The 25,360-nt window shown below is 44.7% G+C and overlaps 1 protein-coding gene across 2 annotated transcripts; it reads right to left on the minus strand.

The window, feature by feature from the left end:
- Positions 1–19,334: 19,334 nt before the first annotated feature.
- Positions 19,335–24,143, minus strand: LOC147304459 (CMP-N-acetylneuraminate-beta-galactosamide-alpha-2,3-sialyltransferase 1-like). Of its 2 annotated transcripts, XM_086280807.1 has the most exons (6): positions 23,889–24,143; positions 23,600–23,796; positions 23,219–23,398; positions 22,148–22,193; positions 21,939–22,058; positions 19,336–21,389 (listed from the first exon to the last, which is right to left on the minus strand). In XM_086280807.1, exons 1-6 carry the CDS (start codon positions 24,141–24,143, stop codon positions 21,210–21,212), a joined length of 978 nt encoding a protein of 325 aa, XP_086136933.1. In that variant the 3' UTR covers positions 19,336–21,209. The 2 variants fall into 2 exon arrangements, with proteins under 2 accessions (XP_086136934.1, XP_086136933.1); XM_086280808.1 differs by lacking the exon at positions 23,600–23,796 and having other exon boundaries at positions 19,335–21,389; positions 23,889–24,021.
- Positions 24,144–25,360: the final 1,217 nt, after the last annotated feature.

Raw genomic sequence — 25,360 nt, forward strand, 5'->3', positions numbered from 1 at the left:
GGAAACGAACCGGCATCAGGAACAGGCTACGGGCTCGCGCGCACAGCGCACCCATGCCCAGTATCCTGCTAGCCAATGTTCAATCCATCGAGAACAAGCTTGATGACCTCAGAGCCAGAACTAAGTTGCAGAGAGACATTCGGGACTGCAACCTCCTCTGCTTCGCCGAGACTTGGCTGAACCCAGCGATACCAGACCGCACCGTGCAGCCGGCGGGGTTCTTTTCGGTTTACCGCATGGACAGGACAATGGAGTCGGGGAAGAAAAGAGGTGGTGGAGTGTGTTTGATGGTGAACAACAGATGGTGCGACAGCACAAACATCTCACACGCTCTTGCTCACCCATTCTGGAACTTTTGATCGTTAAATGTCGCCCTTTCTATCTCCCTCGGGAATTCACTGCGGTCATTGCCTGCACTGTTTACATTCCGCCTCACGCGGACTCGGATACTGCCTTATGTGAGCTGCATGAGGCTCTCACACATCAACAAACACTTCGTCAATGATGAATGCCGACGCTTCACTGGCTGATGAGCTGAACACGTTTTACGCTCGCTTCGACACCGCGGCAATTAAAACAACAAACGGCTGCGCACACTCGGAGTGCACCAGTGAAGACAATGCATTCTCATCACAGAGCATGCCGTGAGGAACACCTTCAGGCAGCAGGACCAGATGCAACCCCTGGCCGGGTTCTGAGAGCCTGCGCTGACCAGCTAGCACCGGTATTCACGGAGATCTTCAACCTCTCCCTGGCTCTCCCTCCCACGTGCTTCAAACAGTCCATCATTGTCCCTGTTCCAAAGAAACAGCAGCCCGCTTGCCACAATGACTACCGTCCAGTAGCACTGACTTCAATTGTGATGAAGTGTTTTGAAAGACTGATGAAAGATCAAATCACTTCTTCACTTCCTGCCACCATCGACTCACTTCAATTTGCTTACTGGACTAATCGTTCCACAGACGATGCCATATCTCACCTGCTCCACACATCCCTGAGTCACCTGGACACTGGCAGAGGCAATTATTGTCATGAATCGCTGTGCGGTGGGAAGGAGTTGGACCCAAAAGGCAGGCACTCAGGCACAAAGTTTAAACACAAAGAACTCAGCTTTATTCGCTGGCAGGAGAAAGTCATACAAAGCAAACTAAACTGTAAACTCACAAACTAAACCCACAGAGAAACACAGGGAGATCCACACAGCATGAGGGACGACGCAACACTGACTCAGAGAAACACAGGGTTTAAATACACTGGGGAGTAACGAGGGGAATGAGACACAGAAGGAGGGCACAGCTGGGAGAAATCAGGACTGACGAGACAAGCAAAGCAGGACACATTCACATAAGACACGGACCTTCAAAGTAAAACAGGAAGGATCACACAGAGACGCGAACTTGACACAGTGGAGACAGCAACTAAGAAACACAGAGACATAAACCATAAGGCAGAGGACTTTAAGAACCGAGAGACACAGAGGGGAACTCAAACATGCAGACACAGACTTACACAGAACAGAGGGGACACAGAGAAACATGAAGGGCAAGGGATCGAAACTAGAAACCATCGAATAACTCACACACAAGTACAATAATACAAACATCACAAAAAACTAAAAACGCTGGGTCAGGAGACCCAGGACCGTGACAATTATGTTAGGATGCTCTTCGTGGACTACAGTTCAGCATTCAACACAATAATTCCCTCTAAGCTTTTCACCAAATTGACGGATCTAGGACTCAGCTCATCACTGTGTCAGTGGATCCTCAACTTCCTCACAGACAGACCCCAATCAGTGAGGGTGGGAAAACAAGTCTCCATCTCACTCAACACAGGGGCGCCTCAGGGCTGTGTTTTAAGCCCCCTGCTGTACTCACTGTACACTTATGACTGTGTAGCCACATCAGACACCACCTCCATTGTCAAGTTTGCTGACGACACTGTTGTTGTGGGCCTGATCTCCGACAATATCGAGACGGCCTACCTGGAGGAGATTAGGAACCTGGAGACCTGGTGCCAGGAGAATAACCTCCTCCTAAACGTCAGCAAGACTAAGAAGCTGATCGTGGACTTCACTACAAAGCAGCCGAGGAATTACAAGCCCCTCATCATCAGTGGCACGCCAGTGGAGAGAGTGGACAGTTTCCAATACCTGGGTGTCCACATCACTCAGGACCTGTCATGGTCCTGTCACATCAACACCCTGGTTAAGAAAGCCTGTCAGCGTCTCTTCTTCCTCAGAAGACTTAGAGACTTCCATCTGCCACTGAAGGTGCTCAAGAACTTTTACTCCTGCAAAATCGAGAGCATCCTGACGGGAAACATCTGCACCTGGTTTGGGAACAGCACCAAGCAGGACAGACGAGATCTGCAAAGAGTGGTGCGCTCAGCTGAACGCATCATTCAATCAGAGCTCCCTGACCTGCTGTCCATCTACACCAAGCGGTGCAAGACCAAAGCTAGGAAGATTATGATGGACCTCTCCCATCCCAACAATGGACTCTTCTCACTGTTGAGGTCCGGGAAGCGCTTCCGCTCCCTTAAGGCCAAAACAGAGAGAATGAGGAGGAGCTTCTTCCCCCAGGCTATTCGGGCCCTGAACCAGGTGTAGGACTGGACTCTCACATACACATCTCATCACTATAAGACTGGACTCTCACACACATCACATCACCACACGCACTCTGGTTTTTCTTCATGCACACTTCCTATAATTTATAATCTCTTTCTGCTATTTGCACATTTTTTTACTGTAAATTTCTAAGTTAAATCTGTAAATTTTGTATAACCTGTAAATTTGTAAATACTGTAAAACCACTGTCATTTAATGGCACTACATTGCACAGCTACAAGCATTTCACCTCATGTCATACTGTGTATGGTTGTGTGTGTGACAAATAAAATTTGAATTTGAATTTGAATTTGACTATAGGTGTGAGGGCTATGGGTCTTTAGTCATTGAGGCTGTGAGATCGATCCGCACTGCAGTAAACGCCAGGACAGCCTCCTACAACGCGGGTCTCGCCACTGGCGATATGAGCGCCTACAAAGCGGCCTTGTACGGCGTACGGCGTGCGGCGTGCGGTGAGAGATGCCAAACGCCGGTACCGGGAGGGCTTCCACCAGGGGGACACACGGAGTATGTGGCACGGACTATGCACCATTACGGACTACAAAGCCAGGGACACTGCGCCGATCAACGCCGACTCTGCATTCACCAACGAGCTGAATCAGTTCTACGCCCGTTTCGAGGTTAGCCAGGCGGCTAATTCTATCTACCGCCTGACTACCGAGGACAGTGACGTCATCAGTGAGAGACCGGTGACCAGCATTGCGGAGCATGACGTCCGAGCGGCTTTGAGGAGAGTGAACACAAGGAAAGCGGCGGGGCCAGACGGCATCACCGGCCGTCTGCTGTGCTGACCAGCTAGCAGGTGTGTTCACTTACATCTTCAGACCTGGCGAAGTCTGTGGTCCCCACATGCTTCAAAAGATCCACCATCATCCCTGTGCCCAAGAACAGCAAACCCTCATCCCTGAACGATTACCGGCCAGTTGCACTGACCTCGGTAGTAATGAAGGTGTTTGAGAGGCTGCTGAAGAACACCATCTCTTCCTCCATCCCAGACACTACAGATCCGCTGCAGTTCGCCTACAGATCCAACAGATCCACAGAGGATGCCATCGCCCACGTCCTACACACCACTCTCAGCCACGTGGACAAGAAACAGGGTAACTATGTGCGAATGCTGTTTGTTGATTACAGTTCAGCGTTTAACACAATAGTGCCGAGGGATCTGGGACTTAACAGCCGTCTGTGTGCATGGGTGTTGGACTTCCTCGCTGGCAGAACTCAGGTGGTGAGGGTGGGCAGGTGCTTCTCCAACAGCATCACGATCAACACAGGAGCACCTCAGTGATGTGTCCTCTCGCCACTGCTCCACTCCCTCTACACTTCAGACTGTGTGGCCACCCATGGCTCCAACACCATTGTGAAGTTTGCTGACGACACAGTGGTGTTGGGTGCCATCTCCAACAACGATGAGGCGGCCTACATGGATGAAGTGAAGAATCTGGCATCATGGTGCCAGGACAACCACCTCCAGCTGAACGTCGGCAAGACCAAGGAGCTGGTGGTGGACTTCAGAAGGGGTCAGCACAGAGACTACAAGCCCATTATCATCAATGGAGCTCCAGTGGAGAGGGTGCAGTCCTTCAAGTATCTTGGTGTTCACATCTCCTCAGACCTGACATGGGCTTCCCACATTCAGGTCCAGACCAAAAAGGCTAGGCAGCGCCTGTATCACCTACGACAACTGAGGAAGTTCAGGGTCTCTTCAAAGATCCTCAGGATTTTCTATACAGGCGCTGTGGAGAGCATCCTCACACAGAACATGACATCGTGGTTTGGGAACAGCTGTGTGAAGGACCAAAAAGCTCTCCAGAGAGTGATCCGTACAGCAGAACGCTGCTGCAGGATTGCTCTCCCCCCGCTTCAGGACACCTACACCAGGAGATGCCGGACTAGAGCAGCGCAGATACTGAAGGACCCGTCCCATCCTGGCAACAAACTGTTCCAATTTCTGCAATCTAGTAGAAGGTTCCGCATCATCTGGGCAAGGACAGAGAGACTCAAGAGGAGCTTCTATCCCCAAGCCATCCGTGCCCTAAACACACACACCCGCCCGCTCACATCATCTCACATCATCTATAATTGACTGAGGCAGGACTCTTCCAGACACTAAACCAAGGCACAATGTACATTTCAAATTCCTTTAATTTTAAACATGTTTATATTGTCTATTCATATTAATGTACAGAATTCACCTGCCTGCTGCTACTACTGCACATTCACCCAATGTGTATATATATATATAAAAAAAATTTTAAAAAAACACCCAGCACGCCCCTGCGGGCGGTTTATCCTTCAAGCTCGGGTCCTCTACCAGAGGCCTGGGAGCTTGAGGGTCCTGCGCAGTATCTTAGCTGTTCCCAGGACTGCGCTCTTCTGGACAGAGATCTCCGATGTTGTTCCCGGGATCTGCTGGAGCCACTCGCCTAGCTTGGGAGTCACCGCACCTAGTGCTCCGATTACCACGGGGACCACCGTTACCTTCACCCTCCACATCCTCTCGAGCTCTTCTCTGAGCCCTTGGTATTTCTCCAGCTTCTCGTGTTCCTTCTTCCTGATATTGCTGTCATTCGGAACCGCTACATCGATCACTACGGCCGTCTTCTTCTGTTTGTCTACCACCACTATATCCGGTTGGTTAGCCACCACCATTTTGTCCGTCTGTATCTGGAAGTCCCACAGGATCTTAGCTCGGTCATTCTCCACCACCCTTGGGGGCATCTCCCATTTTGACCTCGGGACTTCCAGGTTATACTCCGCACAGATGTTCCTGTACACTATGCCGGCCACTTGGTTATGGCGTTCCATGTATGCCTTGCCTGCTAGCATCTTGCACCCTGCTGTTATGTGCTGGATTGTCTCTGGGGCATCTTTACACAGCCTGCACCTGGGGTCTTGCCTGGTGTGATAGACCCCAGCCTCTATGGATCTTGTGCTCAGAGCTTGTTCTTGTGCTGCCATGATTAGTGCCTCTGTGCTGTCTTTCAGTCCAGCTTTGTCCAGCCACTGGTAGGATTTCTGGATATCAGCCACCTCCTCTATCTGCCGGTGGTACATACCGTGCAGGGCTCTGTCCTTCCATGATGGTTCCTCGTCTCCCTCCTCTTTCTTGGGTTTCTGCTGCCTGAGGTATTCACTGAGCACTCGGTCAGTTGGGGCCATCTTCCCAATGTATTCTTGGATGTTCGTTGTCTCATCCTGGACTGTGGTGCTGACACTCACCAGTCCCCGGCCCCCTTCCTTCCGCTTAGCGTACAGCCTCAGGGTGCTGGACTTGGGGTGAAACCCTCCATGCATGGTAAGGAGCTTTCTTGTCTTTATGTCAGTGGCTTCTATCTCCTCCTTTAGCCAGCCTATTACCCCAGCAGGGTACCTGATCACGGGCAGGGCGTACGTGTTGATGGCCCGGATCTTGTTCTTACCATTCAGCTGACTCCTCAGGACTTGCCTGACCCTCTGCAGGTACTTGGTGGTTGCAGCTTTTCTAGCGGCCTCTTCATGGTTCCCATTCGCCTCCGGGATCCCCAAGTACTTGTAACTGTCCTCTATGTCTGCAATGTTGCCTTCTGGTAGTTCAATCCCCTCAGTTCTGACTACCTTCCCTCTCTTTGATACCATCCGACTACACTTCTCCAGTCCGAACGACATTCCAATGTCATTGCTGTATAGCCTGGTAGTGTGGATCAGTGAATCGATGTCTCGTTCACTCTTGGCATACAGCTTGATGTCATCCATGTACAGGAGGTGGCTGACAACTGCTCCGTTCCGTAGTCGGTATCCGTAGCCAGTCTTGTTAATGATCTCACTGAGGGGGTTCAGGCCTATGCAGAACAGCAGTGGGGACAGAGCATCTCCTTGGTAGATCCCGCACTTGATGGTGACTTGTGCTATGGGCTTGGAGTTGGCCTCTAGTGTTGTACGCCACATCCCCATTGAGTTCCTGATGAAGGCTCTTAGGGTCCCATTGATCTTGTACAATTCTAGGCATTCCAGTATCCAGCTGTGGGGCATTGAGTCATAGGCCTTCTTGTAATCAATCCAGGCAGTGCACAGGTTGGTCAGTCTGGTCTTGCAGTCTCGGCTGATTGGTGTTTTGCGCCTCTGGTATTCTTGCCAATTCCTTTCTGTGTCCCGCTCATGTATTGACCCATGTGCCTGTTCATCTTAGCCGATATGATGCCTGACAGGAGCTTCCATGTAGTACTGAGGCAGGTTATTGGTCGGTAGTTGGAGGGGACCGGTCCCTTCTTGGGGATCAGGACCGTCCGGCCTTCAGTTAGCCATTCCGGGTGTCTCTCGTTAACTAGCAGCTGGTTCATTTGTGCTGCCAGACGCTCATGGAGTGCAGTTAGCTTCTTCAGCCAGTAGGCGTGAACCATGTCGGGCCCTGGTGCTGTCCAACTCTTCATACTGGAGACCCTTTCTTGGATATCTGCCACTGTGATGGTTACTGGACCCTGTTCAGGGAGGTCGCTGTGGTCTGCCCTCAGATCCTCTAGCCACTGAGCATTGCCGTTATGGGTTGCATCCTTCTCCCATATGCTCTTCCAGTATTGCTCCGTCTCCAGCCTTGGTGGTGCTGTTCTCTTATTGTTCCCTTGCCACTGAGAGTACACCTTTGCTGGTTCTGTGGAGAACAGCTGGTTTATTCTCCTGCCTTCTATCTCTCTGGTGTACCTCCTCAAGCGGCTGGCCAAGGCTGTGAGTCTTTGCTTGGCAGTTTCCAAGGCCTCAGGTATGGACAGCTTGCTGTATTTCTTAGGCACCTCATTCGTCGCACCTTTCTGCAACTCCGTTAGTTGGCTAACCTCTCTCCGTGCTACTTTGATCTTGCCCTCTAGCCTCCTTCTCCATGGAGGGTACTGCCCCTTGTGGCTGTTCAACTTGTAGCCAAGCATCTCACTGATCACTGCTGCCGTATTGTAGATCAGCTTGTTAGTGTCGGTAATCGTGGTTGTAGGTATTGCCCGTAGTGCTGCATTAACATCATCTAGCAGACCTTCTGAGGGTACTTCACGTAATCTTGGTAACCTGCTACGGGGGATCCAGGTTTCAAGCTTGGCCATGATCCTATTTTTCAGGTCAGTTCCTCCCGCACTCAACGATCCTTCTCCTATCGCACTTGGGGCTATGTACCCAATCTCGGGTGGGGGTGATGATATCTCCCCCCTGACCTGGCGTCCTGACTCCTCCTTGCCGTAGCATTTGTGTTGTACCTCGTCAATCTCTAGCTGTGAGAGCAGTCCCTTCTTTCGAATGTTGGAACACTGAGCTACTAGTTGTTTCGGCTAGGATCAACAAGGTCCGCGTCAGGTGTTGAGGAACCAGGGCACCCTGACGAAAAGTGGGCTACTGGAACAAGAAGGCATCGGTGGGCAAGGGACGAAAACAGGGCGTTGTTGGAATGCTACTACGCAAGTAACCCCGGCGGAAGGGGCTACATGAATAGGATGAGGGACCTATGGATTCTTCGATACCCAACATCCACAATGACGGCGAAACAACTAGTAGCTCAGTGTTCCAACATTCGAAAGAAGGGACTGCTCTCACAGCTAGAGATTGACGAGGTACAACACAAATGCTACGGCAAGGAGGAGTCAGGACGCCAGGTCAGGGGGGAGATATCATCACCCCCACCCGAGATTGGGTACATAGCTCCAAGTGCGATAGGAGAAGGATCGTTGAGTGCGAGAGGAACTGACCTGAAAAATAGGATCATGGCCAAGCTTGAAACCTGGATCCCCCGTAGCAGGTTACCAAGATTACGTGAAGTACCCTCAGAAGGTCTGCTAGATGATGTTAATGCAGCACTACGGGCAATACCTACAACCACGATTACCGACACTAACAAGCTGATCTACAATACGGCAGCAGTGATCAGTGAGATGCTTGGCTACAAGTTGAACAGCCACAAGGGGCAGTACCCTCCATGGAGAAGGAGGCTAGAGGGCAAGATCAAAGTAGCACGGAGGGAGGTTAGCCAACTAACGGAGTTGCAGAAAGGTGCGACGAATAAGGTGCCTAAGAAATACGGCAAGCTGTCCATACCTGAGGCCTTGGAAACTGCCAAGCAAAGACTCACAGCCTTGGCCAGCCGCTTGAGGAGGTACACCAGAGAGATCGAAGGCAGGAGAATAAACCAGCTGTTCTCCACAGAACCAGCAAAGGTGTACTCTCAGTGGCAAGGGAACAATAAGAGAACAGCACCACCAAGGCTGGAGATGGAGCAATACTGGAAGAGCATATGGGAGAAGGACGCAACCCATAACGGCAATGCTCAGTGGCTGGAGGATCTGAGGGCAGACCACAGCGACCTCCCTGAACAGGGTCCAGTAACCATCACAGTGGCAGATATCCAAGAAAGGGTCTCCAGTATGAAGAGCTGGACAGCACCAGGGCCCGACATGGTTCACGCCTACTGGCTGAAGAAGCTGACTGCACTCCACGAGCGTCTGGCAGCATAAATGAACCAGCTGCTAGTTAACGAGAGACACCCGGAATGGCTAACTGAAGGCCGGACGGTCCTGATCCCCAAGGACCCCAAGAAGGGACCGGTCCCCTCCAACTACCGACCAATAACCTGCCTCAGTACTACATGGAAGCTCCTGTCAGGCATCATATCGGCTAAGATGAACAGGCACATGGGTCAATATATGAGCGGGACACAGAAAGGAATTGGCAAGAATACCAGAGGCGCAAAACACCAGCTACTGGTAGACAGAACAATCAGCCGAGACTGCAAGACCAGACTGACCAACCTGTGCACTGCCTGGATTGATTACAAGAAGGCCTATGACTCAATGCCCCACAGCTGGATACTGGAATGCCTAGAATTGTACAAGATCAATGGGACCCTAAGAACCTTCATCAGGAACTCAATGGGGATGTGGCGTACAACACTAGAGGCCAACTCCAAGCCCATAGCACAAGTCACCATCAAGTGCGGGATCTACCAGGGAGATGCTCTGTCCCCACTGCTGTTCTGCATAGGCCTGAACCCCCTCAGTGAGATCATTAACAAGACTGGCTACGGATACCGACTACGGAACGGAGCAGTTGTCAGCCACCTCCTGTACATGGATGACATCAAGCTGTATGCCAAGAGTGAACGAGACATCGATTCACTGATCCACACTACCAGGCTATACAGCAATGACATTGGAATGTCGTTCGGACTGGAGAAGTGTAGTCGGATGGTATCAAAGAGAGGGAAGGTAGTCAGAACTGAGGGGATTGAACTACCAGAAGGCAACATTGCAGACATAGAGGACAGTTACAAGTACCTGGGGATCCCGCAGGCGAATGGGAACCATGAAGAGGCCGCTAGAAAAGCTGCAACCACCAAGTACCTGCAGAGGGTCAGGCAAGTCCTGAGGAGTCAGCTGAATGGTAAGAACAAGATCCGGGCCATCAACACGTACGCCCTGCCCGTGATCAGGTACCCTGCTGGGGTAATAGGCTGGCCAAAGGAGGAGATAGAAGCCACTGACATAAAGACAAGAAAGCTCCTTACCATGCATGGAGGGTTTCACCCCAAGTCCAGCACCCTGAGGCTGTACGCTAAGCGGAAGGAAGGGGGCCGGGGACTGGTGAGTGTCAGCACCACAGTCCAGGATGAGACAACGAACATCCAAGAATACATTGGGAAGATGGCCCCAACTGACCGAGTGCTCAGTGAATACCTCAGGCAACAGAAACCCAAGAAAGAGGAGGGAGACGAGGAACCATCATGGAAGGACAGGCCCTTGCACGGTATGTACCACCGGCAGATAAAGGAGGTGGCTGATATCCAGAAATCCTACCAGTGGCTGGACAAAGCTGGACTGAAAGACAGCACAGAGGCACTAATCATGGCAGCACAAGAACAAGCTCTGAGCACAAGATCCATAGAGGCTGGGGTCTATCACACCAGGCAAGACCCCAGGTGCAGGCTGTGTAAAGATGCCCCAGAGACAATCCAGCACATAACAGCAGGGTGCAAGATGCTAGCAGGCAAGGCATACATGGAACGCCATAACCAAGTGGCCGGCATAGTGTACAGGAACATCTGTGCGGAGTATAACCTGGAAGTCCCGAGGTCAAAATGGGAGATGCCCCCAAGGGTGGTGGAGAATGACCGAGCTAAGATCCTGTGGGACTTCCAGATACAGACGGACAAAATGGTGGTGGCTAACCAACCGGACATAGTGGTGGTAGACAAACAGAAGAAGACGGCCGTAGTGATCGATGTAGCGGTTCCGAATGACAGCAATATCAGGAAGAAGGAACACGAGAAGCTGGAGAAATACCAAGGGCTCAGAGAAGAGCTCGAGAGGATGTGGAGGGTGAAGGTAACGGTGGTCCCCGTGGTAATCGGAGCACTAGGTGCGGTGACTCCCAAGCTAGGCGAGTGGCTCCAGCAGATCCCGGGAACAACATCGGAGATCTCTGTCCAGAAGAGCGCAGTCCTGGGAACAGCTAAGATACTGCGCAGGACCCTCAAGCTCCCAGGCCTCTGGTAGAGGACCCGAGCTTGAAGGATAAAACCGCCCGCATGGGCGTGCTGGGTGTTTATATATATATATATAAACACCCAAAACTGGGTGTTTTTTTATATATATATATATATATATATATATATATATGTTCTTCCTATGTTCTTCCTCTACAGCCCCCCCCCAAATTTTTGCACATGTCGAGGAGTGTGTCAGGCTACATTTCACTACGTGTTATACTTGTATAGCTATGCATGTGACAAATAAAGAACCTTGAACCTTGAACCTATTCCAGTCTTTTGGGGGATGGGAATAATGGTGGAGGCCTTCAGACAAGTGGGAATAGTGAAGGGAATACCATGTTTACATACATACATACATTAGGGACCAAGTGAACATTTTATCCTCCACTGATTTGTTAAAAGCAGGAAAAATGGGCAAGTGTAAGGATTTGAGTGTGTGTGATAAGGGCCAATGAATATGCTGGACAAGCAAGTCAGATCCATGAAGCCCCCAGCTCACACCTCACAGGACCTACTATCTATCTGTTACTAACATCTTTGTGTCAGATACTGCAGCACTCTTTCAGGGGTCTAGTGGAGTCCATGCTTTGACAAGTAAGGGCTGTTCTGGCATATCGATATCAGCAATTTGATACCCTATTGATTATCTTTATCGATTCTCATTTGATTATCATTGGCTCCATCATCGCTAAGCAGCATATCAAAGACATTACTAACATGCAAATTAATTGCATGCTGTGTGTTCAAATGTTTGTACATGTTGGAAGAATTTCCCCCTTTGTTAAAAGGTGAAAAAACAAAATATTATCCATATCCCTGCTGTGAATGCGCCACTATTTTCCTCCTCTGGCACACAAACTAAAATCAGCTTATTGTAGTACAAGAGCAAGAGGAACCGATAAATATAATCAATATGGAAGCAGACTTACAATTCCAAAGAACGGAACTACTGGGAACTGAAATAAATGGATTAAGCAGTGGCAGTCCTAGCCTGTTTGGCGCCCTGGGCGAACACTCCCTGTGGTGCCCCTAACCCCCCCCCCCACACACACACACACACACACACACACACACACACACACGGACAAAACATAACGTGTCGCCTGTATCTAAAACCGCTACTGGGATTAAGTTTTTAAAAAATGGATTAAGAATTAAACAATAGTTAGAGTTACTGTGAAATCACAGTCACAGCTTTGCAACACTATATGCATGTTACTGTGTTTTAACAAAGAAAGAAACTTACCTTACTCCTTTCTCCTTACCTTCCTGGCAATTAATTACATCTATCTAATAAAGACAATATATGAAGCAAGGATATATTGCCTTTTTTCTGTCCCAGTTTTCTTTTTTAATGATATACCCAATTCCCCAACATGAGGTATATACAAAACAACTGAGGCTTCTCTTAGTTGTATAAATGAGATAAATGATGGGGAAATAAGTTATGTTATGTTTTGTGTGTTCTGTTCCCACATAGGAACCATTCTCCGTACTCCTGCATGCTTTCTCTCCAGGTACTCCATCACCCTACAAGACACACTGTAGCAAATGGAGAGATGAATGGATGTACATATGTTTCACTGTAAAATGTCCGTCATGTTGTCAGTTATGGAAATATTTGTTTGCTAAGTGAAGATCATCCTTTTTATATCCTTTTTACAGTCATGTGCAGTAGCGGTTTTAGATACGGGCGATTGCCCGGGGCGGCATCGTGGTGGGGGGCGGCATCACGGGCATCGGCAAAAAAAAAATGCTCCTACTCATGCTGCCCCGACGTCATGCCAGCGCATATTGGGAATGGCATAGGCCCCGATCGGTTTTCTATCGCCCATTTGCTGGGAGTAAGGGCTCCCTTCGTTTGCAAGGTGCGCCTGCTGCTTGCGGCGCAGAGAGGAGAGGGCGTGGCGGCGGGGGATTCTCTGATCGGCTGGAGCGGCATCTAAAAACCAACTCGCAAAATAAAACAAAATAAAAACAAACCAACAAACACGAAAACACCAGACATTATGATACAGACTTATAATTTGCACCAATGTTTTTTCGAAATTCTATACACGAAAAGTGAGCGCGAGAGCCCTCGGTGCACCTGCTCGCTGCTGAAGTCAAAGTAAACTTTATTGTCATCTCCGCTACATACAGTCCAGTATATAGAGACACGAGACGACGAGGCTCCAGTTACAGCAGTGCAAGTAAACAAACAATATATATAAGAAGAGTAAGAAAATAAATATACACTTTAGGACTAGGGGTAAAGGGATCAATAACAATTTAAAATTTACAGTTTGATGATTTAAAGCAGGGGTCGGCAACACTGGGCACCCGTGCCACAGTTGGCACGCGAAGGGTTAAGTGATGGCACGACCATAGCTGGACTGGCCATTGGGCATTATTTTGGTCGGTGGCCGATGATTTTTTTTTTTTTGTAACGGTATATAATGAAAGTGGTGGATTGGCCAGATGCTGGTCGGTGTGTAAAAAACGAACTCAGTTGTTTGGTGGTGGCTAAGCTTCCACAGATTCAGTAACATTAATAAGTGGTGGGTGCCAGCAGGTGGATGAGAGAAAGGGGAGGCAGGAGAAGAGACCCGAGGCAGCCGCCGGTCCGAGTGTCAGGTGAACTGAACTTCAGGTAAGAAGTTATGACCTGCAGTCTATCTGGGTCAGATATAAACCAAGTTTAGGTGCAGTTTATTCTTGTTGTGCTGACTTTTTATAGTCAGTTACAATAACTGTACTTTATTTTATTCATAAGGTTAGTTAGTAGAGTTGCCAACCGTCCCGTAAAAAGACGGAATCGTCCCGCATCCAGAGAAAATATTACACGTTTGGTGTTGAGCTGAGAAGGGACGCAGTTTGTCCCGGACTTCAGCTACAATGAAAAAGACATAAAGCTGGAGCTGCACAGCTGCCTCTTCTCTCATTCTCTCCCCTCTCTCTCCTGTTGCTACTTTAATCATGAAACTGATCAATGATCAGCTGATCGGCTTTTCTCTCTTGTTTGTTTATCGCCCACTTTGCGCCAGAAAGAGGAAACCGCCGGATGTCGCGCTAAACAACAGCAGCACGTTTAAGCTTGATCAGCTGTTGTTAGAATTTATTTAATATTTCTTTTTAGTAGCTGATGTTTGCTGGAGCCACAGCTCAAACCTGCTGGTCATGGTGTTGGTTTGGTTATCTGGTGAGCGGGAAACATGCAGATGAAACCAGGAGATGTCCTTACTGAATCATCAGAGCTGAACAGGTGATGGAGAAACAGTTTTACCTTTTAGGTGACATGAATGAGTTCAAGGGTTGGGTTGAATATTAACAAACATGCCATATTGGCCCAGTTTATTTCTCTTATCAGTGGTTCTATATATTGTGTAACTGTTCATATAGAGCGTTATTAGATTTATTGCTAATACAATCATATGGCACAGGACTTCTGAGGAAATTTTAAATGGCACTCGTCATCAGAAAGGTTGCCTACCCCTGATTTAAAGTCTCGCACACAACCCGTCAAAAGGGGAGGGGGGGGCCTGCTGCTTCCAAATAGAGCACATTTCATTTATAATGTTGTAAATCCAATACCATTATGTATTCATGATTTGAATCCTGGGTTGTGTGAAATCTCAGAAATGCACCCTAGACAAAGTGTGCTCATCTCGTTTTAGTTTTAGCTCTTCAAAGCCGACCGGGAGGTCAAGGCACGATGTGCCGGGAGAGCGGTGTTCCTCCCGGCTGTAGTAGGTCTTGACCTCCCGTTAGCTTTGAGATGGTGGGTGTCAGATCTCCGAAAACGTCTGAGCACTTTTGCAAATATGCGATGTCTTGTAAACTGAGCAAATATCTGACGTTTACACAACTACATTCATGCCTCAAAATATCTTAAAAGTGTATTTTGTGACCCAGAAAGAGTAATATTACAACTAAGTAGCTGCCGCCATTGTTGGAATTCAACTTTTGCGAGATCCTGAGTTTGTTTTGGGAGATTTCGCAAAACTTTTGCGAGATCCCGAGTTATTTTTGCGTGATCTCGCCAAAGTCTCTCTTAGCAATCTCAGCAACAAAGGACATACACCCATGTGTGTTGATTTCTCCCTAAGATGGCAAACTGAAACACTCCAAGTTGGTGACTTTTGGAGATTTATTTCCCTGGATGATTGAGAATGCATCAGACGAACACAAAAGGAAGTTCACAGCTTTTAGCAGCTCCCCCACTCCCTCATTGACACACCCCCACTCCCCTCCCTCCAGAATTCCCAGGTAACAACCTAATATACATATGAATGACTAGCCAATTTAGCTTCCACTTGGCTGAAGCTAAAGCTTAGCTAAAAGCCTACCAGCCATTTGGCTGCTCTCCGGGTTTTATAGGTAGAAAGGTAGAAGCCTGGGGATGCTATTGTGTAAACAACTCCTTGGTGGCAGAGCCCCTGGTGTTGATGAGGTCCGCCCCGAGTTCCTGAAAGCTCTGGACATTGTAGGGCTGTCCTGGTTGACACGCCTCTGCAATGTTGCGTGGAGATCAGGGGCAGTACCTGTGGACTAGCAGACCGGGGTGGTGGTCCCCATCTTTAAGAAGGGGGACCGGAGGGTGTGTTCCAACTACAGGGGGATCACACTCCTCAGCCTCCCTGGGAAAGTCTATGCCAGGGTGCTGGAAAGGAGAGTTCGTCCGCTAGTCGAACCTCGGATACAGGAGGAACAATGCGGTTTTCGTCCTGGTCGCGGAACACTGGACCAGCTCTTTATCCTCTCGAGGATACTTGAGGGTGCATGGGAGTTTGCCCAACCAGTCTACATGTGTTTTGTGGACTTGGAGAAGGCATTCAACCGTGTCCCTCAGGGTGTCCTGTGGGAGGTGTTGCGGGAGTATGGGGTGTCTGGCCCATTGCTACGGGCCATTCGATCCCTATACAACCGTTGCAAGAGCTTGGTTCGCATTGCCGGCAATAAGTCGGACTCGTTCCCGGTGGGCGATGGGCTCCGCCAGGGCTGCCCTTTGTCTCCGGTTCTGTTCATAATTTTTATGGACAGGATTTCTAGGCGCAGGCAAGTGGCGGAGGGCTTTCGCTTTGGTGGCCTCAGAATCTCATCTCTGATTTTTGCGGATGATGTGGTTCTGTTGGCTTCATCGGGTGAGGGCCTCCAGCTCGCAGCCGAGTGTGAAGCAGCGGGAATGAGGATCAGCACCTCCAAATCTGAGGCCATGGTTCTCAGCCGGAAAAGGGTGGAGTGCCCACTCCGGGTCGGGGATGAGTTCCTGCCCCAGGTGGAGGAGTTCAAGTATCTCGGGGTCTTGTTCGCGAGTGATGGGAGAAGGGAGCCGGAGATCGACAGACGGATTGGGGCTGCAGCTGCAGTAATGCGACCTGGCCTCGGATAAAGCAGATGAAGATGGATGGATGGATGGACAAATATAATGACTCAATATATTTGGTCATTTCAAAAGTAATATCAGTTTTATCTTTCCATAGCACCTTTCACAAGTATCTGTGACAGAGTGGTGACCTGAGTGTTTTGACCTGTGACCGCTGAGATAGGCTCCAGTTCAAACGCAACAAAAGAGAATGGATGGAAGATGAAGGACGTCTGACTTCAAACAGCATTGATGGTTCTGTCTAAGTGGGAAAACTGGATTATCTGTTGGCACACAGATGATTTTACTTATTTGCTCACGTGAAGAACAGATTTTTTTTTAAAGAGCTTTGTAAAGTGTAATATATCTTGTTATGTGGTGTGAAATATTTTCACTGTCTCTGGTGACTGTTTATGCATCTGTGTCTCGGTGAGTGCTTTTCATTAAGCTAATGCTGCTTCATCTTAGCTTCTCCTGAGTAAGGGATGAGTGAGTGTTAGGAGAAAGGATATAATTGTTTTTCACCATACACTCCTTCAACAGCCTCTTCTTTTCTTCTTGAGATCCATCAAGAGGTACGGATATAAATGTACGCCGGGCTGGATGTGGCTTGCGGGCCATGAGTTTGACACATGTGCTCTACCTAATCACATGAGCCAAGGTGTGAAGTTTCAGGTGAGCTCGTCATTGCTGGATATTCAGTGTTGAGAGTGTTATGGAAAATATTGAATAAAACTGCAAACAACAGGCATGCGTGGCTTTTGAAGTGAGGTTTATTAAAAAAAGAAAAGAAAAACACTGCAGTGGAGAAAAATGTTCAGATCACACACCTAACCCGTTTTTCTGAGTGAAAGACATCACCCTGATCCCTTTATACTTCCCAAACAAAGAACGTTTCACAGCAGATCAATTATTAACAGATCCTTATCTCTTCAGTCTAGGAACAGTTCCGACCAACCGTCATCTCATCTGCAACAGGATGTCCAGAGCCCTCAAGAGGAAAATGAGTCTGCTGTGAAGGTGCAATAAAACTTGGACCCCACTTTTGATCACATTCCACATGCATACAACTGATGCCAAGAGTGAGCTTTCTATACTGAGTACAAAAGTGTTACTACTGTTACTAAAGTGAATCAATTAATACATAAACTAAAGAAATTTCCAGTACAAGAGTCTGCAGCCTCCAAAACAAAACCATCTTCAACCGATCCAAGGGCTGTGTGGTGCTCCAGCAAAAAAAAAAAAAAAAAAACTAACAGCAGTGATTAATCAACACTTATTCAGATGTTACAAATGCAATCACACAAAAATGTCTCAACCATTAATCAGTTAAATGACTAATTGGTTGTCTGGTTTTAAGCCTAATCCTTTTTATTTGTTCTAGATGTGAATCTCTTGAGTTTCGTGAACCTTGGTTGGATGAAGGATGAGCTCAAAAGAGGCTGTCCAGTGTTTGCCAATGTCCCATAAAAAGGGAAAAACTGTAGCCTGCTCTTTCAGGCCAGCAGTCTTTGGTCAGACATTAGTTTGTCTCTTCTGACTCAGACTTTTTACTGTTATGTATTATGTTGTTGTTATCTGGCCAAGAACTTCCATGAAAAAGCCAAATACAAGCACTTCTTCAAAAGGCAAATGGCAAGTCTAAATATTACCAGTTTACCTCACAAATGCCCTTATTGTGGTTTTTGAGTTCATACTGGGGAGACATTTGCAAAAATCATTTCACTTTATTGTTGTGAAAATATTGAATGACTGATGAATTGGTAGATACATTCATTTATTGATTCATAAATCCATTTCTTGTTTAATTTCTGAGCTCTGCTTGAAATACTGCATTTGAAAATGCCTGTCACAACAGAAAACATAATCAACTTCATGTGCTCTGTTTGGTTCTATTCTGTAACTTGATAATGATCACTTACATAATGAGCAAGTTTTAAATATAATAGGTATGGCATCGACTGGGGAGCAGGACCATGGAGTTTTTTGTTTTTGTTTCCATTTTATCTTATTTTTACATTTTATTTTCTCTGTGGAATTGGCTTGAGGAACTGTCCAGTTTCATTTGTACACAAACCTTTTTTTTATTCATTTAATTATTTATTTATTTATTTATTTATTTATTCATATGTAGCTAACAGAAAGAAAATGTTAAAACCTTTATAGATTTTCAGAAAATTAAGAACTGTCAAGTTAGTCTAAAGAATGACTCAACAAACTATATTATATATATATGTTAAAACACACTTTTTTTGCTTAAGAGCATTTTATTTACCCTTGTTATTCTGTTTGAGTAGATTTGAATGGGTGATCCTTTTCACACTGATAAGTGGTTAATGAGTTCTTAAGGCCACTAAAACATGAATCCTATATTGCCCTTTACTGAACACAAGGGACATATTGGTGGGTCATAATAAAACTTTGAGATTATTCTTGTAAAAGTTGTAATATTTAAATATTTGGTGACTAAACAAATAAATGGAACATATTGGTGGGTCATTAATTTGACAAGAGGTCTACAGATCATTTAAAAAGTTGGGTAATCTTTGTTACATTGCAAACAATTATATACTTAAATGCGAGCATGCTGCTGCTCACTGTAAAGTACATTGCCAAATTCAGTGATCCCACACCAAACTGATAAAATTACCATTTGCTGTGTGTGCTTCTAGAATACAAAAAATACAAAGCCAAAAAAGTCTTAATACTTTATACAATATAAATATATATATATATATATATATATATATATATACATATATATATATATATATATATATATATATATATATATATATATATATATATATATATATATATATATAGCAGGAATGCACCCCAGGTGCAAGAGCAAAACACAAATTCACCAATAAGTGCTCTTTGGTTTGACAAACCATGCTTCTCTATCTGGAAATTTGATAGATGAGTCAGATCAGATGAGCTAATACTTTTGGCAATGTAGTGCACATTTCTGCTGACCAGCTGTTTATGTCCTACATAATTTTCAAATATTTTTTTAACATAGTTACAAATATCTGATTTCTAAATGCTCAATGTTCAAATGTTAGATCATAAAAGGTAAGCATTTTTTTCAAATGCTATAATATATTATTTCTCCCATAATCATTAAAAAAAGCAATAAAGTTAAATTATTACAACCCTATATAAAATGTGGATCTGAAAGGATGCAAATGCCCATTTTTAGATATGAGAAAGAGGTGATGAATGATGAATGGAAAAAATGCATTTCAGAAATATTCAAAACATCACTTTTAAAATCAAACTCGAAACCAAAGGTGGCAACTTCAACATGAAATGAACTGTTAAGCTGCTTAGGAAAGCAAATTGTCCCTGGGTTATCTGGATACAGTTTACCTTTCTTCCTTTCTCTCTCTCTCCTCTACCAGTGTGAGTGTGTGTTTGTGTGTGTTGTACTGCCTGAGGACAGTAACCTTTGTGTTAGTAACCTGCAGCTTGCAAGCCAAGGGTTAGAATTGAGGCTTAACTGTAACCATATTAATACACATACTATATGTGTTATTTTGTCCTCTCCCAAAAATACATAAAACTACAACAACAACAACAAAAAAACACTGTTTACAATGGATAGTCAGGAATGCACTCCAGGTGTCCAGCAAAACATACATTCACTAATAAGTGCTATGTGGTGTACCCTTTTACATTTTATTTGATGTGGTGGTTATGGCAGCAGTAGTAGGAACAAAATTAGGTTGTCAGAAAAATACTGATATATCCATACTATCCTTACTAGAAATCATGATCATGTCTAACCACAATGCTTTTGTGACAATAATTAATATTTGATTGGAACATCTGCCCACATGTGAGTGATAGATGTAGTGGTTTTGAATGACAGCAACATCAGGAAGAAGGAAAACGAGAAGCTTGAGAAATACCAAGGGCTCAGAGAAGAGCCCGAGAAGATGTGGAGAGTGAAGGTAACAGTGGTCCCAGTAGTAATTGGAGCACTCGGTGCGGTGACTCCCAGGCCAGGCGAGTGGCTCCAGCAGATCCGAGGAATAACATCGGAGATCTCTGTACAGAAGAGCGCACTCCTAGGAACAGCTAAGATACTGCGCAGGACCCTCAAACTCCCAGGCCTCTGGTAGAGGACCCGAGCTTGAACGAAAAGACTGCCTGCCTCTGTTTGTGTTTGTGTGTTTGAGTCCTTCCTACTCTGAGAGTATGACAGCTCTCCACTTGCATAATAACAATAACACAAGTTTAAGGAGATCAACCCTGTAAAATTCTACAAATCTAAATATTTGCTGACTGTATTAGAAAATGCTGACAATATTCATTACATGAATTAAACACCCTCTATGTTATAAGTTACTTTACTGCACCATTTTCCTTTTCATGCAACCAGCTTACTTTAACTAAGAATAATAATGCTGTTGTCTGTCTTCTTGTAATTCTGCCAACTCGTAAGAAAATACTTCATTTCTTAAGAACCATAGATGTTAGAAACTACTAAAGAGTATAACCCCTGGGTAAATTTTTTACATGGTTAATTTAAGCTATGGTTTAGGGGGGAAACTACCAAAATGTCACATATCCAAAGACTTCTTTAACGTAACCCCTTTCATGATTACTAGTCCTTCCTAAAGATTCCCAATATCAGTTTCAGTTAGGAGGGTTAGGAAATTACTATAGTTGTAGATACACATCCATTTGGCTTTCAGTTCTTTCCTTACTGAGTGTATGGCATTCAATCACATTTTTTTCATTAGGCCTTCATAGAACTTAATTTTTTGTTGCTGAGCTAGTTGCTGGATGATGTTATACTCATAATTTCCAGGATGTACTCCAGTTCTTAACCTTTTGTTTGTGAGTATTTCCCAGTAGTGACTCCAGTTTCCATCACTGTCAGCGCCATAACCAAACACATTAACCTAGGAAGACAAAAAATGAACATATGAATGAATGGGAAACAAATGCATGAACAAAATGTCCCTTTTTTAACTAAAATCCAAACAATGGCTGCTGAAAAATGAAATGAACAGTTGGACAGCGACCTGAGCACTAAATGGAAACACTATGATTATACCATGAGTATACAATGACAAAACCTCTTATTGAGAGGTTTAGCTAAAAAGCTTTCCATGAAGGAATGTCTTCTAGATTGTAGTCTAGTCAATTTAAGAAGGGGACACATCAAAAATACTTGCAACAGCTTTCACTTTCATAGGGCATGTGAACTGAAATTTAACCATTCACAGATTAAACCAGAGTTTTTTAATCAAGTGGTACTGGTGGGTAAACCTGCTCTGATCTTCACCAAAGACATTTTGAACTTTTGAAATGCACATCTATTTAGGAGAGCAATATAAGAACAAAAGAACAAATTAGCAAAGACTCAAATGGACCAGCTTGTATGACAATAAAAATCATATTTTATTTTGTACGTCTGGCACTTCGGAGACTGAAAACTTTGTACTTACCTCATCACAAATGTGAAGTGCAAGAATCAAAGCCATAAAGCCAGTGGATGGATAACGTCCCTCATTTCCAAGCCAAACCTCATGTACATATTTCATAAAAGCTGGATTTACCACCATGACCTGTTAGAAATTAGAATGAGCCTTTAAACAGCTTTTATTTTTAAATATTACCATTGCCACCAGGAAGCTTTGCCATTGACGCTACTCACCAAATCCTTGTTAGTTTTGATCTTTGATTTCACTGGCATATATGACCTGTTGGAAACAGCATGACATTGAAAAATATGAAGTAGGTGTTTAACAAAAACAAAGCTAAAAAAGGCATGGTCCATCTTGAACATGGAGAAGGATCAGAGTAATGGTTTGATACAGAAATTCACCTTATATCACCTCACACTACATCCATCAGCCAAATCCTTTTAATCTGCGTACATGTTGAATTCATGCAGTGGCATTCTATTTTTGCATTTGATGTAAATTCTGTACTGCAAGACGATCTAGGGGAAATCTTTTGAGATACTTTGCTTAGGAGCAGGTGTCGGTAATTTTAGCAGCTGGGAGAGAAGAAGGTAGTGTATGCTGACTGTAACATCTAAACCTTAGAGTGTTATTTTTTCTTTTAATGGGGTGGCATTGGTGGGACCAAGAAGAAAGCTGGGCAAGCTCAGATGAAATCAGAATATTTTATCTGAAACAAAATAAAGTACAAAATGATTGTATGATTGAATGTATGATTTTCATGTGCCCAAATTAGTGGCTGCACAACTGCCTAAAAATGGTTCACATAAAATAACTTTTCAACAAGCATTAAGAGTCTTTATTTAATTTTTTGATTTTTACTTTATATTAAGTCACAATCCTAAGAACAGTACAAAAGCATACGTAAATGAACTACAGTAAGATGAGTTGTTATGAGGACACTTCATCTGTCTGCATGTTGCATAAAAATGTAGTCATAGTATGATTTCAGGATAATCAGTTTGTAGAGAGCTTAAAGGTGCCGTCATTTGAAGTCTGTCTTCGTGGAATACATTACAGAAAGACTTTGAGCTCTCTCGCTTAACTGATTTTGCTTGTAGATTTAAAAGATGTCCCAGTGCTGATTTTCATCACTGGGAACTTGATCTTAATGAGGCAGATTTTGCTATTTTATTTTTTCTATTTTATTATTTTCATTTAATTATGTTGTCTAAAACAGGTCTCTCTTGTAAATGAGACACTGAGTCTCGTTAAATAAATGTCAAATACATGTGCATGTAGCCCTGAAAAAGAGAACTCACCTTCCAGTAAACCCTGTTGTAGAGGCATTAATGAGCCACTCAAAGTCCTGTATCTTAAAGGGAAACAGTACAAAATGGGTGTTGTCATCCAAATCCACAGCACTCTCTGGATACATGACATGATGAGTTGTCTTGTTTCCAACGTCTTTTTCAAAGCCTCTGGTAATACCAGTGTTCATTCTAAAAAGCACAAAGGGATATATTTCACATCAGTTTGGATCTTTTGTGTAGGAGGGGATATTTCACTGCATTTCACTGCATATCTAAGCATTTCACTGCATATCGTACTGTGTATGACTGTGTACGTGACAAATAAAATTTGAATTTGAATTTGAATTTGAATTTAATGGTAAAGAAAAATTGCTTTAGCTTAGAAAGTACCTTATGACAACTTCATGTAAATCTATCAGCGGTCCATAATGCGATCTCCTTAAATTACCAGAATTACCCACCACAGCACAAGTCCTGCAGTGATCATATTTGGGTTGTATAACATCTGGATTCTTTGGGAAGATCTGAAACAAGTTGGCCACTGTTGTTTCATAAACTCTGAAGCTACGGCTTTCAGCCTGCAAATCCTGTCAGACACGATTTGTTAGACTTTGTTGTTAGACCAAATGAGCTGGAGGGGTGTGTGTAAAAATGTCATCCTTTCCTGGTGACTACTTACCTTCCACCAGTTGAATTCATTCTGTGAGAGGTTTAAGTTTGCAGTCAAAAATGGTTGAACACTTCTATTCGATCGATCCAGAAGCAACTGCTTATCCTCTGATAAACATTTTATGCAAGCACACAGCTTTTGGTCCACAGCATAATGAGTCAATTGGTAGCCCGTTTTGAAATACACACCAATACCAGTGAAAAACAGCAGGAAAACAAGTACCTTAAATTTTGAAATCATTCTAGATGTGCGACCAGGAAACATTACCAATCTGCAGACAGAGTGTGTGGAGATACACACAAGTTATGCTCACAACAAGAAAAGACGTCATATAATGCTTATATAATATATATCCATATTGTGCAAAACGAACGATATAGTCCTGCAAGGATAAGTCTTAACTTAATTGCCACTTATACAAACCCATTAAAAACTAAACAAATAAATAAAGAAGTCATGTTTATTTTCAGGAAAGTAAACATTTGGCTACATACAACGTCATCTGTTTTATGTGATATTTGTATTCACTCATAAGAAAATAAAGAAAATAACATCAGCAAAAATTAAGCTTTTTTTACCGCATCATTTGTAATAATATGATACTTACCCGGTCTGCGAGGAAATCCCTTTCTGGTCTAGTTTTATGAAATACAAGTACAAAAGTCGCGTAGACTCACTATCGGTGACAACCTTTTCACCGTGTCACTCACAGGTAACTAACATGACATCAATACACGTTTGCTACCCGAGAACGCGATGCCTTCGTCTCTGACAAAGGTGTGGAGAGGTGTGGTTTGTGCGGATTTCCTCACGTTCCCATGTTCGCGTTTGGAAACCGACCTGCAGACTATCAAGTCCTCCACAAAACCTTACTTTGTTCAACTTTGTCCTAATGTGACTGTTTTCGCTTATAGAGAATCCTAACGGCTTTAAAGGTGTAAATAATCACAATATGAGCTCTGTTTATATCCAGTTTATTCACTGAGACAACACACAGCGATTAATAAACAATTATACAGTATCAATTTTCATTTTAAAAAGCCGAAGCAGACCGCGCGCGCGCATGCTCTCCATTTCACTCTTCGCTGGGGGAAAAAACAAAAACAACAACATGTTAAATATCAATCCACATGGTTAGGATCTCTGCAACTTAGCTGTGCTTCTGTCACGTAATAAATGTGGACAAAGTTTGTGTTTTTTCCCAATTATGAAGCGTATTCGTATATATTACTTACCTTAACATTTGAATGAGAGTTGCTGTTGTCTCTCCTCAGAAAAAGGTAGATTAGAATAGGGCTGGGTGCCACATGAGTTGGTTGCCACATGCTTGTTACTGCCACATTAGAGCACACAGTCAAATTCTGTTGACATCACACATTTAAATATAAAGAAAACAAAATTGATTATTTTTGGCACTAGACAAATGAAAAATGTATCTAAAATCAGGGTTAATGGAATTGAAATTGAAAGAGTGAATGAAA

Source organism: Aulonocara sp. 'chitande type north' Nkhata Bay, linkage group LG22 (assembly GCF_057382095.1).
Source record: "Aulonocara sp. 'chitande type north' Nkhata Bay isolate Kocher_YH1m ecotype deep benthic linkage group LG22, A_spYH_male_GT1.1, whole genome shotgun sequence".
Classification (NCBI taxonomy): Eukaryota; Metazoa; Chordata; class Actinopteri; order Cichliformes; family Cichlidae; genus Aulonocara; species Aulonocara sp. 'chitande type north' Nkhata Bay.